At 63.7% G+C, this 13347-nt stretch overlaps 1 protein-coding gene across 7 annotated transcripts in view; it reads left to right on the top strand.

The window, feature by feature from the left end:
* Positions 1 to 13347, top strand: part of EXD3 (exonuclease 3'-5' domain containing 3) — a 79156-nt gene that overhangs the window by 33639 nt on the left and 32170 nt on the right. For all 7 annotated transcript variants that reach the window (XM_045082804.1, XM_045082805.1, XM_045082809.1 and 4 more), the window contains exons 7-14: positions 1862 to 1915; positions 2917 to 3056; positions 6162 to 6262; positions 10043 to 10116; positions 10221 to 10259; positions 12157 to 12323; positions 12538 to 12661; positions 13075 to 13285. In XM_045082804.1, coding sequence (XP_044938739.1) covers positions 1862 to 1915; positions 2917 to 3056; positions 6162 to 6262; positions 10043 to 10116; positions 10221 to 10259; positions 12157 to 12323; positions 12538 to 12661; positions 13075 to 13285 — 910 coding nt within the window. The remainder of the gene's footprint in view (positions 1 to 1861; positions 1916 to 2916; positions 3057 to 6161; positions 6263 to 10042; positions 10117 to 10220; positions 10260 to 12156; positions 12324 to 12537; positions 12662 to 13074; positions 13286 to 13347) is intronic.

Raw genomic sequence — 13347 nt, 5'->3', positions numbered from 1 at the left:
GACCCTGAGGGCTGGGATTGGCAGAGGGTGGCCCTGCCCTTCACTGGCTCCTGGAGAGGGAGAACGCCCCCGCGGACAGAGGGAGGCTGGGGACTGGGCAGCAGGCTGCCGTCTATGGCAAAGCTCCCCGTGCTGCGGTGGGGGGCAGTGCCCAACCTCCCTTGGCCCCGCCCTGCCCCCTTCCACCCAGGCCGCCAGTCCCCCACACCCCAAGCCTGATTCACCCAGGCCCCGCCCCAGGATTCAGAGAGGTTGTTGGATGGGTAGGGGGCAAGGGTCCCCCTGCGCCCTGCTGAGGGCTGGGGCCTAGAGCACAGAGGAAGTCTGTGGCAGCGGCTGGCACCCCAGCAGAGGCAGTGAGAGGCCGGTGAGGCCAGGCCCCCGGGGTCCTCTCTGCTACTCCCTCCGGCCCCTTGCCTTGTGGCTCCTCCTGCTTCATCTCCCCCAGGGTCACTGGCCCCCCTGCTTGGTCTGCAGGGTGGGAGGGTCCCAAGCCCCCAGGTACCCCTCCCACAGCCCCTTCCCCGACAGTGGCCTGGCCCGACCAAGCCCAGCTCAGGTGTTGACCCCAGAGGAGCCCAGGAGCTAGCCGGACTTGGGCAGCCATGTTGTGACCACCCCAGTTTCTGGCCATGCGGGGCCATGCAGAGGTGGGGGGCTCCCGGATAAAGGCTCGGTGCTCCCTTAGCTTCTCAGGGGGTCTCCCATCCAGAAGCGATGTGGTTCCCCCTCCTCCAACCCTGGCCCTGCCCCCTCTGCATCCTCCCCTGGCCCTGTCCCCTGTCCGGTGCCCCCACCCCCACCCCTGGGCCCCCAGGGGCCTGGAGGCCACCGAGCCCTGGACCACAGCCAGGCTGTGGAGGCGCTGGGTCAGCTCCACGCAGGGAAAGGCCCCTAGCCCTGCACCCCCACCCCCACAGTCCTGGGCCGGAGGCCGGAGGCCAGAGCGAGCCTTTCCCAGGCCGCTATTTTGGTCCTTTGTGTGAGCTGCGTGGGGCGGGGCGCCCGGCCCTCTGCTGGTTATTTTTGCTCATAATGGGAGCACGATGTATGGAAATTATTAATAGTAGCCGGGCCTGCGCTACGTGCGGGCACTCAGGGCCCCGGCGCCCTCTGTGCTGAGTGTGAGCGAGGCCCCGCGGCTCAGGGCTCTCGGCACCCACGTCCCGTTCCTGGGGCCGCTGCGCCCCCTGCCTCACCAGCACGCAGCTGGGGCTAGAGCCTCTTCCTCTGTGGACCCGAGGGGCAACTCTGTGCGTCCCCCCAACACACACGGACCCCACCACGTCCTACTCCAGCTTCTCCCCTGTGGGCCAGCCCGCTTGGACAGACAGCTGTGCAGCCATTCGTGGTTTGGGGGTACACGCAGAGCAGGCCTTGTGGAAAGTGCGAGGAGGGCCCTGCACCTCAGGCCCTCAGGGAGGACAGCCCTGGCTCCGGGCTGGGGCGCCGTGATTGTCCGTGCCAGGCGCCTGCCGGTAGAAGGCCCACTCCTGGGAGGCAAGGGGCAGGCGAGAGCGGGTGTTGGGGAGGCACAGGGCGCCGGTGTCTGGGAGCGTGACAGAGCTCCCGGCTTGTCCACCCTCCCTCTGCATCCTCAGTGCACTCAGCAACACCCCCTGGGCAGAGCCCCGGCGGCCCAGCGCCCAGCCTGACGCCCCATCCCGGCCACACCCCAGCCTGGCAGCCACCCCCCCCCGCCGCATTTTCCCACCTGCCCCCCTCCCGGAGCCTGGCTTGTCTGCTGGGAGGCTTCTGGATTCCGGGCCCTTAAGCCCGTGCCCGCCGTGACTGGGAGGGCCCCACGGGGCTGCCCGCTCCCCGCCAAGCCTGGCGTGACTGCTCCATCTGTGACCGCCAGGCTGCTCTGCTGGGCCTGAAGCTGAGGCTGCAGCCACTACTCGATGTTGAGAAGGTAAGGGTCCTCCTCACGGGGATCGTTTGGGTTCCAGCTCAGATAAAGCCTGAGTCTCCAGAACCACGATTGGGGTGAAGGGTTCTCCTACCACTGAGCCCTGGCCTCTGCTCCTGCTGGGGGGGGGGTGGCTCCCCAGGGAGCACCTGCCGCTGCAAGAAAGGCCCATGGGGGCGGGGCCCTGGAGGGCAGTCGCTGGACTTAGGTGGGACAGGCTCCAGAGCCATGGCCAGAGGGGCTCTCAGGAACGGGGGCTCCCCATAAGGACCACCCCGAGGTCCCGACCTAGCAGATGGTCCCTGTAGAGTCGGCTCCAGGCAGCCTGACCTGTGTGGTCGCAAGGAGAGAAGACGAAGGGTCTACTGTTGGGACCACTGGGAGGGGCTTTGGTGGGGCCTGGCTTGCGGTGGAAGTGGCCTGAATGTCCCAAGGCCCAGTGTCCCCGCCAGGCGCTTCCTCAGAGCTTCCTGGTGGGCTTGGGCAGCTCAGGGCCCTTTGGGCCCCATGCACCGCCATGCCACCTGGGCCAGTGAGGAGGCGTTCCCAGGCCACCGGGACTGCTGCCTGTGGTTGGTATCCCGCATGCCTCCCACCACAGCTCAGTGAAGACAGGGGGGCAGCTGATCTTCCCTGGGGTCCCCCTAGCTTCTCGGGGCCTCCAGTCCTTTGTAATGGAGATGGGGATGACCACAGAGCCCCAGGGAGCCATGGGGCCCATGTGTGTGGGTGTGTGTATGGGTGTGTGTGGGTGTGTGGAGAAGTGCAGGCCCAGGGCGTAGGCTGGGGTGAGTGCACCGTGCCCTGGGAGCCAGGAGACATGTGGCTGAGCCTCTGCCCACCCCCCAAGGGAGCCAGGGCACGTGGACGGGCCTCTGTTCTTCTCTGTTCTGAGGCTCTGGCTACTCCCTCCTTTAGGTTGGAGGTGGTGAGTCTGGGGTCTTGACGGGGGTGGAGGGCCAGGCGCCTGCAAGGCTATGACCTGAGGACACGCTCCCCCACAGATGAGCTCCCCGCTGCTACTGCAGGACAGGATGGCCCTCGCACAGCGCTACGTAGCTGGCTTTCCAGACCTCCAGAGGAGGCTGCTGGCCCTCCTGGACTCCTGGTGCCAGCCCGGCTTTGACATCAGAGTTGTGGCCAGGTGAGCCCTGTGGGGGCACAGGGTGGGGCACGGGTGACAGGCACTGGGGAAAGCCACGCGCAGGGTCTGCAGGGGTCACAGCCTGGGCAGCCAGCCAGAGACCGGCTTCTGGATCCCAGAGGCTGCACCTGGCCGGAGCCAGCCGAGAGCCCGTTAGGTCCCTTCGATGAACAGAAATAATCTTCCATGTCGTGTGAACAATGTGTTACACACAGAGTCACACTGTCCCTTCACCTAACGGGTCTCATCTGGGACACCCGTGGAGCCCATGGGGGTTTAAGCTGCGTGTGTGTGAGGCTGTCATGCGGAGGCGGGGCATGGGGGCGGCCACGGCTGAAGCAGCACCTGGAGGACAGTGGAGGCTCCTCAGGCGCCATCCGCATGCAGACGGCGGTGGCCTGATCCCACGCCACGAGCCGCCCAGCCCTGGGACCACCGCCTTGAGACGCGGGCCCTGAGCTCTGGGCTGGACCTCGTGGACCCAGAAAGTCCTTTCACTTCCCGGGTTTATTTCCTCTGCCCTACAATGGCATGAAGCTCGCCTGTCTCACGGGGTTGTGGGACTCACCACACGACGAAGCGGACACAGCGTGTGCGGCCCCCAGCCCAGCCCCCTCGCGTGGTGTGTCATCGCCGTTACTGTGTGTCTGGGAAGGGACACAGAGCAGGACCTGACTGGCTCAGTCAGTGTGGCACGAGGCTGTCGATCTTAGGGTCTTGGGTTTGAGCCCCATGCTGGGTGCAGAGGTTACTTACAGATAAAGTTGGGTTTTTTTCAAAGATTTTATTTATTTATTTGACAGAGAGAGATCACAAGTAGACAGAGAGGCAGGCAGAGAGAGGGGGAAGCAGGCTCCCCGCTGAGCAGAGAGCCCGATGCGGGGCTCGATCCCAGGACCCTGAGACCATGACCTGAGCCGAAGGCAGCGGCCCAACCCACTGAGCCACCCAGGCGCCCCCTGATAAAGTATTTTTAAAAATTGAGAAGACAAGAGGCGCCTGGGAAGCTCAGTCATTAAATGTCTGCCTTCAGCTCAGATCATGACCCCAGGGTCCTGGGATCGAGTCCCGCGTCAGGCTTCCCGCTCAGTGGGGAGCCTGCTTCCCCCTCCTCCGCTCCCTGTTTGTGTGCTCATGCTCTCTCTCTCTGTCAAATAAATAAATAAATCTTTTAAATGAGAAGACAAGGGTAGACTGGAAGAAACTATTTGCAAAAGATGCAACAGTCTCCTTCATAGTGACCAAAATGGAAGCGTCCGGCAAACCCAGCATTAGGGAGGACGTGGAGGACCTGGAACCCCCGTGCCGCACTGGGGACAGTGAGCGCACCATGGCCACTCGAAGAAGCTGGCCACAGTGAAACGTGTGCTCGGGCCATCACCGCAAATCCACCGTTGAACGACGCCAGGATACATGGGTGCGTTGTCTCTGAAGAGACTGGAGTGCTCGCGGCAGCTTTATTCCTGGTCCCCAAGCACCGGACGGATCCTAAGGGCTGTCCACAGCCCCACGGCTGGAGCACACACATCACACACATGACATGGACGAATGTTGTGCGAGATGGTACAGACCAAGCACCCAGACCCCACGAAGCCATCTGCAGGAAGTTCAGGGCCTGGCAGATGGTCTGTGCTGGTCAGATGCATGGCTGGGGGCAGGGCCGCGCACTCCGTGTTGAGCTGTGGGCAGTGGGTCCTCAGGTGTGAGGACACCTGGGGTCCCTGCTGCTCACGATGGGTCGGTTACGGCCTCAACAAACACTGGTTTGCGGAGAATGCTTCTGGCAGAGAAACAAACACGCATTGTCGTCTGCTGGACAATGAGAATGTCAAGACGATGTTTTGAGAGAATGAGCGAGGCAGTGACCGCAGGGGAATCTGGGCATGCGGCAGGGGTCAGGCCGTGGTGCTCCGCGCTGGAAAGCTGAGCCTGCAGCCCCCAGGAGCACGTGGGGTCCAGCACGGAGCCCGAGGACGGCCCGGGAGCCGAGGCCCCGCACTGCTTGGCCGTCAGCCAGACCCTGGGGACCCTGGGCCACGGTGTGTGTGGGCATAGCTAGGACAGGGCTGAGGCTCAGTGCCAGTCAGGGGAGCTCAGAACACAGAATAGAGCTCTCGTCAGTAAACGCACAATGACAAGGAGAAAAACTCAGTAAAGTTTTGGAGGGTAAATTTGATGATGTCTTCCAAAAAGTGCAAAATTGATGAACAGTGAAAATCAGAGAGAAAAGATGAAAGATTAGAGATCCTATCAAGAAGGGCCAACATTGGAATACAGGGAACCCCAGAAAGTAAGGAGAGAGGACGGCGTTCATTCCCGAGGGGCCTGGGTCCCGTGTAGCCAGTGTGCGGGGCAGCGGAGCCGATGGGACCCCCTGCAGACCCAGGGCAGAGCCGGATCACACAGGATTCTGGGAGCATCGTCCGCCCCATGCAAGGGAGAGCGGGTTCAACCCCGAAGTCTGAGCTCAGCGGAACCTTCCAGCCAGCGTGAGACAGAGCACAGACCTCTGCCGACCCCATCTCCAGCTCATCTGTGCGCATGCAGGGGGCTGCGGGGGTGGGGAGGCGGCTCATCTCCTCATCCGCTCAGGGTGAGGCTGGTCGGGGCCTGAGGTCTGGAGACTGAGGAGGCGATAAAACCAGACAAGCACTAACCCTGAAGAGAAGGGGTATGGTCTGCGCTGGCCGTGTCTGCCACACGTGATGGCGTAAGCACAGTGTGTCCTGACTTGGGTGGGAACGTGGCCGCTGGTGGGGGAGGGGGCGGCGGTGGAGGGGCGGGGGCAGAGGGGTGGGGGGGTGATGGGGGGCGGGGGGGTGATGGAGGGGCAGGGGCGGGGGGTGATGGAGGGGCAGGGGCGGAAGGTGATGGGGGGCGGGGCGCCTTCCCGGGCCAGATGTCCCTGCGGAAGGCCTGACACTGGACAGCGAGAGCTTGCGTCCGGGCTCGTTACTCGGAAACCGAGGCAAATACTGGACCCGACGGAACGGACGTGCGAGCTGCGGGACCACGCGGGCGGGACGCGGTGGCAGGCTGCTCTTCCCGCGTGTCCAGCCGTGTGCGTGCGGGCCGCCAGGCAGCAGCCGTGTCTCTCTCGTGCAGGCAGTTCCCACAGGTGACCCCCCTGCGGCTGGAGAGGCTGAGCCCCGGAGTGCTGAGTCGGCAGGTTCTGAGCCTGCTGGAGCGGCAGGGCCTGGACCCAGGTGAGCGGGGGCCCCGCGCCCTGGGTGCCCCCCGGGGCTGACCACCATCCACCGACCCCCCTCCTGCACCTGCCCACCGCCGGGGCCGAGGCTGGTCCCTCTCCCATCCCCCGCTCTTGTCCGGGGAAACCATTCTGACTCGCATCTCCCTGGTCGTTAGTGACGCCTGGACCACGTCAGGTACCGGCTGGCCATCTGACTGTCTTCTTCAGGAAATGTCTATTCAGTTTCTCTGCCTGCTTTTAAATTGGGCTATTTGGGATTTTTTTTTTTTGCTATTAGGTTGTGTGAGTTCCTTATGTGTTTCGAATATCTGCCCCTTATCAGAAATGTGGTTTGGCAGTATTTTCTCCCACTCCGTAGGTCACCATTTCACTTTGTCGATGATTTCTTGGTCGTGCGGAAGCTGATCTGTCGTGTGAGGGAATACTGCCGGCTGACGGCTGCTGCTTGCCCTCGGCTTCCAGTTCTCTCCGCGGCTCGCCTGCCCCCCCCACCAAGCTAGATGTCAGCCTTTTTTCTCCGAAAATACTCTCCACATTCCACTTTTATGTTATTTCTATTACTGCACAGCTCAGATATTTTCTAATTTCTATGATAAGTTTTTCTTACTTCTTCTAATTTTCTTAATTTCCAAGCCAAGTGAGATTTTTCTTTTTGGTTTTCGTTTGTTTGGTTTTGGTTTTTTGTCTTGGTGTGAGCTCAGTCTCACCGTGATCAGAGATCATGCCTTGTACGATGTCAGTCCTTTGGGTTGAAATGTGTTATTATGAAGAAATCTACCCTCTTGTCTCTGAAAGCTCTCTCTTCTTGTCCCCTTTGGCTGTTCTTGGGATAATGTCCTTGTCTGATGCTCCGGGCCTCCCGGAGAGGACCCTAGTCACGGATGCGTCTTCCTTGTCTTGCTGGTGTTTGCGGGGCTTTGTGAGTCCGGGGCTTGCTGTCTCCAGTCGGTTCTGGAAAGTTGTAAGTCACGATCTCACACGTGGCTTCTCCTGCTTCCTTCCGCGCTTCTCTGGACCCTGACGTGTGTGTGGCCTCCTCCCCCGCCCTCCAGTGTCCCCTTCGTCATCCCTCGGGTGACGTCTCCTCTTTCCCACTTGGCCAGGCCTCTCCTCATCCATGTCCCACGAAGGACAAGACACGCCCACCGCTGAACCTTGCGATCGTCATATCTTTAGCTCTAGACGCTGTCCCGTGGCGTCTTCTAGATCTGCTGTCCCACTTTGTGCGGCTGTCTGATGCTTGAACACGTCTCTGATTTTGTCTTTTCTTTGGCTGTCTTGCCCACTGTTGTTCTGGGGTGTGTACCCATGGCCCAGCCCCGGCCCTGGTCAGCATCTGTGTCTCTGTCCCTCAGAGGCTTGTCATGACACTTGTTTCTGTCATCCTGGAGAAGTTACACGGGTTCTCTGGCCCTTGGATGAAGGTGCCCGCCTCCAGAAAGGAGGGCAGTCTTTGGGGCTTTTGCACAGAGAGAAGCACATCGCCAAGAGGCTTTGATTTCTGATTGAACAGCCCACCTGCTGGCAGCGGGGGGGATACACAGGGGGAGCAACAGGTGTGTGGACGCCTGTGGGCTTCTGTCCTGGGCAGTCAGGGTCGGCGAGGACCCAGGAGCTGCTGGCTGTGCTGACGGTGGCCGGGAAACCCCACCTCTGAAGTATATGAGCCAGGTCTAGGAGGACCAGCCAGCCAGAGGGACCCCGGAAGCCCCGGGGAAGCAGCAGTGGGAAGGAGCTGCCCTCAGCCACAGCATGAGACTTGGGGTGGGGGGCACGTTTCAGGTGCTCCAAGGAGGGTCCCAGCAACAAAGACCTCTGGGGGTGTTAGGGTCTGGGGAACTGGGAGGTCTGGCGTGTGGAGCACCTGCCCCAGCATCTGGAGAACTAGAGCACTATGTTGACACGAAGGCATGCCCCACCCCCCAGAGACACACACCACCCCCGGCACAGGGGCCTCCAGGGTCATCTGTGCACCAGCCATGGGTGCTGGCGTACCCGCGTGGGAACATGGGTGGGCACCCAGGTCAGGCTGCCTGCCAGTGCAGCTCCCACGGGCTCTCAGCATAGAATCATTCACGGAGTCGGTGGTGGCCGCTGTGAGGCTGTCCCCATCTCCCTGGGGCTCTTCCCACCCAGGACTCAGGACTGGAAGGAGCGGCTCAGGGAAGTCGGGGCTGGTGAGCAGGTTGCGTAGAGGTCCGAGGCTCTGGGTGGGCGTCCATCCTCACAGCAGCCCTGCGGTGCCGCTGTTGGCCCCCAGGGTACCCACCTGAGGGTCAGGTCACGGCTGTGGTGGGCCCAGGGCTTGGGGCCAGAGGAGTCTTTAGGGGTGCTAGGCCAGCCTTAGCCCGGTACCCCTCTGTTCAGGGTGTGTCCCCTTGAGGTCCACCCCACCCCACAGGTCTCGGCTGAGTGCAAGGCAGGAGCAGATCTGGTGTGCAGACACCCCTGAACAATGGGGGCGTCCCCCACCCGTGTGCAGAGTCTGGCAGGCTGTGAGACAAGAGGGGAGTGGCAGGTGCTTTCTGGGGGTGCTTTGCTCAGGGGCCCTGCTCGGGAGTGGGGAGGACCCTCCTGGGTCTCCCGTTCTTCATGACTGTGTGCAGCCAGGCCCCGTCTGTGGCCTCCCCAGCTGGCCCCAGGTCCCTCACACACCAATGTCAGATCCAGAAGGCAGGCCGGGGAGTGCTTGCCTCTCCACGCCGAGCTCCCCACCAGTCCCCCCAGGCCCGGGTCCCAGGTGGAGCCCCCCAGGGAGTCCTGGCACAAAGGAGCCCTCAGCATGCTGTCTGGCTTGTATTTGGATTTTGTCGCATTTTCGGGTGTTCAACGTGTGCCATGTGGCCAGCCTGCATCCCCTGTGCCTTTCCTTTAAAGGTTTGCGCTCGGGTCTGGGCCAGTTGGCCAGGCTGCCTTCAAGGGCCATCCTCGGGGGGGTACTGCCTGCACGAAACTTTTGGACACAGGACCCACTGACAGAGTGACGCTTCGAAGTGTAGAACATCCGGGAGGCCGGCTTCTGTCTGCAGATCTGAGCCCGAGCGGGGCCCAGAGAGCATGTCGGTGACCTCGCAGTCTGGCCGGGCGGCCGCCGCCCCTGTCCCCTGCCTGCTCACCTATCCGTCCTTCCCTTCCTCAGGCTCCGTCCCCCTCGCTCTGCGGTGTGGCCTCAGGTTCCCAAGCGGCCTCCTGGGGGCAGGAAGAAGGAGGAGCGGTGCCCCAGAGTCACCGGCTGGCCAGCTGTGTGTGGACGGTGGCCCCACCACAAGGGCACTCCCCGTGCTGAAAGTGGGTGCTCGCGGGGCAGGCACTCCCGTGGAGGGTCCTTAGAAGACCAGGTCCCTAACTGTCCTGTGGCCAGCATCCCATCTGCACTGCCAGGCTTCAAGGACAGCCAGCCCTGGGAGCAGGGAGCCGCAGCCGGATGGCTGGACAGCAGGATGGGTGGACGGGGGGTGGGTGGACAGGGGGTGCCCTTCCTGGGAGCGAGGCCGGCTCGTAGGCACCGGTGTGTCGGCATGTGAGCAAGACGACCTCTTCCTGGAGGACTCACATTCCCACAGAAGGACCAGACGAGAATGCACCAGCCCAAGGGTCCTGCCTGGAGAGTGTGGAGTGGCACCTGGAGAGACCGGGCTGCCCTCCCTTGTCCCCAGGGTGGAGGGAGGGGCTCCAGGAGACCCCGGAAGTGGTCGGGGGCCGGGAGTCCGGCCACCCATGGCAGGGCGTAGGGTGCAGCCCCTGTCCTACCCTGAGCTCTGTGGTCTTTCCTCAGCTCTGTGTCCCCACGCCGTCGCTCAGCAGCGTCTGGCAGCCCTGCGCCACCTGTGCCGTGAGCATTTCGTGGAGGTGCGTGTGCCCTGCTTAGAGCCCACTCTGGGGCGGTGAGAAGGGGGGTGTGCTCCGGGTGGGACAGTGTCTCCGGGTTCTAGAATTGTCTCTCACTCTTGCAGGGCAGCTGGTCTCGGGAGAACTGGACTGAGCACGTGCAGGTGAGTCTGGAGGGCGCTGGTGACCTGTGTGAGGACCTGGCCCCTGAGAGCGTGCGTGCACACGTGCGGACTGGGCGTGGGGCGCACACTTGACGCGTGCGTGCCGCGGCCCAGACGTGCGGCCCAGACAGCTTTCCCGTTGGCCACAGGCTGGGTCAGGTCCCCTGGTGTCCCTGGCGGGTTGGGTAGCAGATGGTGTAAAGAAAGGGCTTCTCCCTTCCCAGCATAGGTTCCTGGACAAGGATCCAGACACGGAGCCTCAGGGCTGCCCACCCCACTCCGAAGCTCCGAGAGGCAGATCCCGACGGGTCAGCTTCGTGTGAGGGCCCCACCCGGGTGAGGCAGGGCCAGAGCGGCTAGGGGGCCTGGACCCTCCTTTAGCCCTCAGTGGACAGAGCCCCAGGCGGTAGAGAACACGAGGTTTGCTGGAGGCACCACAGTGTTGCCCAAGGGAATATTCTAGACCACCTTTGAGCATTGTCCTGGTCCAGGGCTCTGTGCCCCCTAAGCCCCAGCCCGAGAGGGAGGCAGCTGCCCCTCGGGGGGCTGCGGGGGTATAGAGGAGGCTGGACTGTAAGGCCGCTCCTGGGAGTGGGGACTCCAGTGCCCACCAGGACGGCAGCCTGGACGGGACAGTCTAGAAGCTTCCGTCCTCAGGCATGAGCTGGAGGTGTGGCTCGTCGTGGACAGAGAGCTGTCCCCAGCCCTGGGTAAAGCCGTTCTGGAGGGCAGGGGGGGTGTGAGGGGTTCCAGGGGCAGCATGCATGGCGCCAGGGGCCACTTGATGGGCAGGGGACACCCCCCCCCCCAGGGAGAGTCTGGCATCGGGCGTCCAGCGGGGGGCAGCCCTGAGCCAGCCCTGGAGTGCTGGGTGTGTGGGGTGGGTGGTGAGTCACCGGAGAGGAACGTGGACCCCCAGGGAAGGCCCGGAAGGCTGGTCCCCCCTGGGTGCCAAGGCCGAGGCAGCCGGAAGGGCAGCGGACATCCTGAAGAATGCGGAGGGTTTCCGCATATTGTCCACGTGGGAACCCGCAGCCTTTGGGAAGCGGATGGCCTGAGGCTGCTGGGGCAACAGGGTCGTCTGGGAGGGGCCTGGCCTGTCAGCCAGCAGGGGCTCCTCGGGCCAGAGATCAGGAGGGAGAGAGGCTCGGCCTCCCAGGAGGACGGGGTCCTGTCCTCTCCCACCTGAGTTACAGCAGCCTCTGACCTTGTGGACCCAGGGGCTCAGCCAGGATGGAAACCCTCCTTCGGGGCCCTGGTGGTGCAGGTGGGCCCTGGGTGTCCCGGGACTGAGCTGACACAGGTGGGACACCCAGGGGCTACCTGAGTCCCTCTGCTTCTGTGCTGGCCCCTGGTGTGGGAGACGCAGCCTGGTGAGGCCCCCATGTCCATTGCTACTCCGAGGGCTGCTTGCCCGTGTCCATTCTCTGGACAGGGGATTCAGGGGTGTCACACAGGCCCACCTTCCCCTGAGAATGTCAGCCAGCCCAGGAGCGGGGGCGAGGAGACCCGAGGGCAGCCCCAGGCTCAGGAGCAGGCCCCACCATGCTAGGGCGGAGAGGAGCAGGGCCAGGCAACGTTCTAGAAGGATAGGGCTGGTCCCAGGTCTGGGGGCAGGACTGTGTCAGTTCAGGCCTAGAGACGGACAGATGGGGCGAGGCCGTTGGGCTGGGCTGTGGACACGGGACGGCGAGCCTTCAACCCAGCCACGCTGGGGGCCCTCGCTCAACAGCGGGGTCGGCACAGAGCCACAGGCGTGGAGCTTCTGTGGCCTTCCTTCAGATCACAGCCCCCTGTTTTGGGACTTGTGAGGTCTGGCGGGGTGGGGGTGCCTGGGGGACTGTCCACTCCCTCAGGGCAGAGCCAGGCTGCACAGCCCCTCCCGTGTGCCCCGCAGGCCCTGGTGGGACAGGACGAGCAGCTGCAGGACGAGCTGCGGTGGTGGCTGGCGTCTCCCGACAACCAGGCCGTGGCCGCCCAGTGCGCCCTGGACCTCTCGCTGCCTGAGACGCAGCTGCCAGCCTCGGTGGCCACTGAGCTCCGCCGGCTCAAACTCCAGGGGCGGTAAGCACCCCAGGCTTGGCAGGCTGGTGAGGGGAGCAGGCGCTTGGACCCCCATCCCTTGGCAAGTGGCCCCGTGAGGCCTGTATGTCAACAGTTTGGGGAAGGACACTGCCAGCCCCCGACGTGCCCCCAGAGCCCCCCCACCCCCGCCTCTCCAAGGTCTGCCCTGGGCCAGCTGGGCGGGTGCAGGGACCCACAGCCATGCTGCTTGTAGGGCTGCTGAGGTGCGCTCCGAGAGCCGGAGGGATGGTTACTATCAGCTGCCCATCGCCAGCGGGGACATCCATTTCCTGGCCTCCTGGGAGGACCTAGCCAGGCACGAGGAGGAGCTCCTACAGGTGGGTGTCTGACTCCGGGGGCTCTGTCCACACGTGAACCACGAGGCCCTCCATCCCAGCCCCCTAAGCGCCGCTGTAGAGCCGGGCACCCATACCAGACCATCTGGGAGACCCCGGGCCTAAAGCGGCAGTACGGGGCACCTGCCCACAGCCCTTTGGCTCTGGCCCCCCACTTGCGGCAGCTCCACACCTGTGCCATGGCTGGTCTGCACCCAAGGAGGCCAGAAGGAGTCCTTCGTCCCCTTCTGTGTGGAACAAGGGGCAGCCAAGGGCCAGGCCCAGCCCCAGTCCCCTAGGAGCCCACAGGGCGGTAGCACTGCCTCCCCTCACCCTCACCCTCGGGGGGCCGTACCCTCAGCCCCAGGCCCGTGGCCCCCGGGGGGGCCTCACCGGCTCATCCCAGCTCTCTACAGCCCGGCCAGGTGCTCGCTGTGGACCTGGAGTGGCGACCCTCGTTTGGCACAGGGGGCCGGCCCCAGGCGTCCATCCTGCAGCTGGCCGTGAAGGGCCGCGTGTTCCTGCTGGACCTGCCTGTGTTCTCACGGCCAGTGGGAGGGCAGGTGTCCCAGGCCTTCTCCAGGCTGGTCTCCCAGATGCTCTCGGATCCCTCCATCACTAAGCTGGGTAAGCAAAGCTCCTGCCACCCCAGGGGAGGGTGCTGGCACGAGGCCGGGGCCCCTTCCTTA

The sequence above is a fragment of the Mustela putorius genome, unplaced genomic scaffold (assembly GCF_011764305.1).
Source record: "Mustela putorius furo isolate JIRA1106 unplaced genomic scaffold, ASM1176430v1.1 tig00000596_pilon_pilon_pilon, whole genome shotgun sequence".
Classification (NCBI taxonomy): domain Eukaryota; kingdom Metazoa; phylum Chordata; class Mammalia; order Carnivora; family Mustelidae; genus Mustela; species Mustela putorius.
This window is presented reverse-complemented; position numbering and strand designations above follow the sequence as displayed.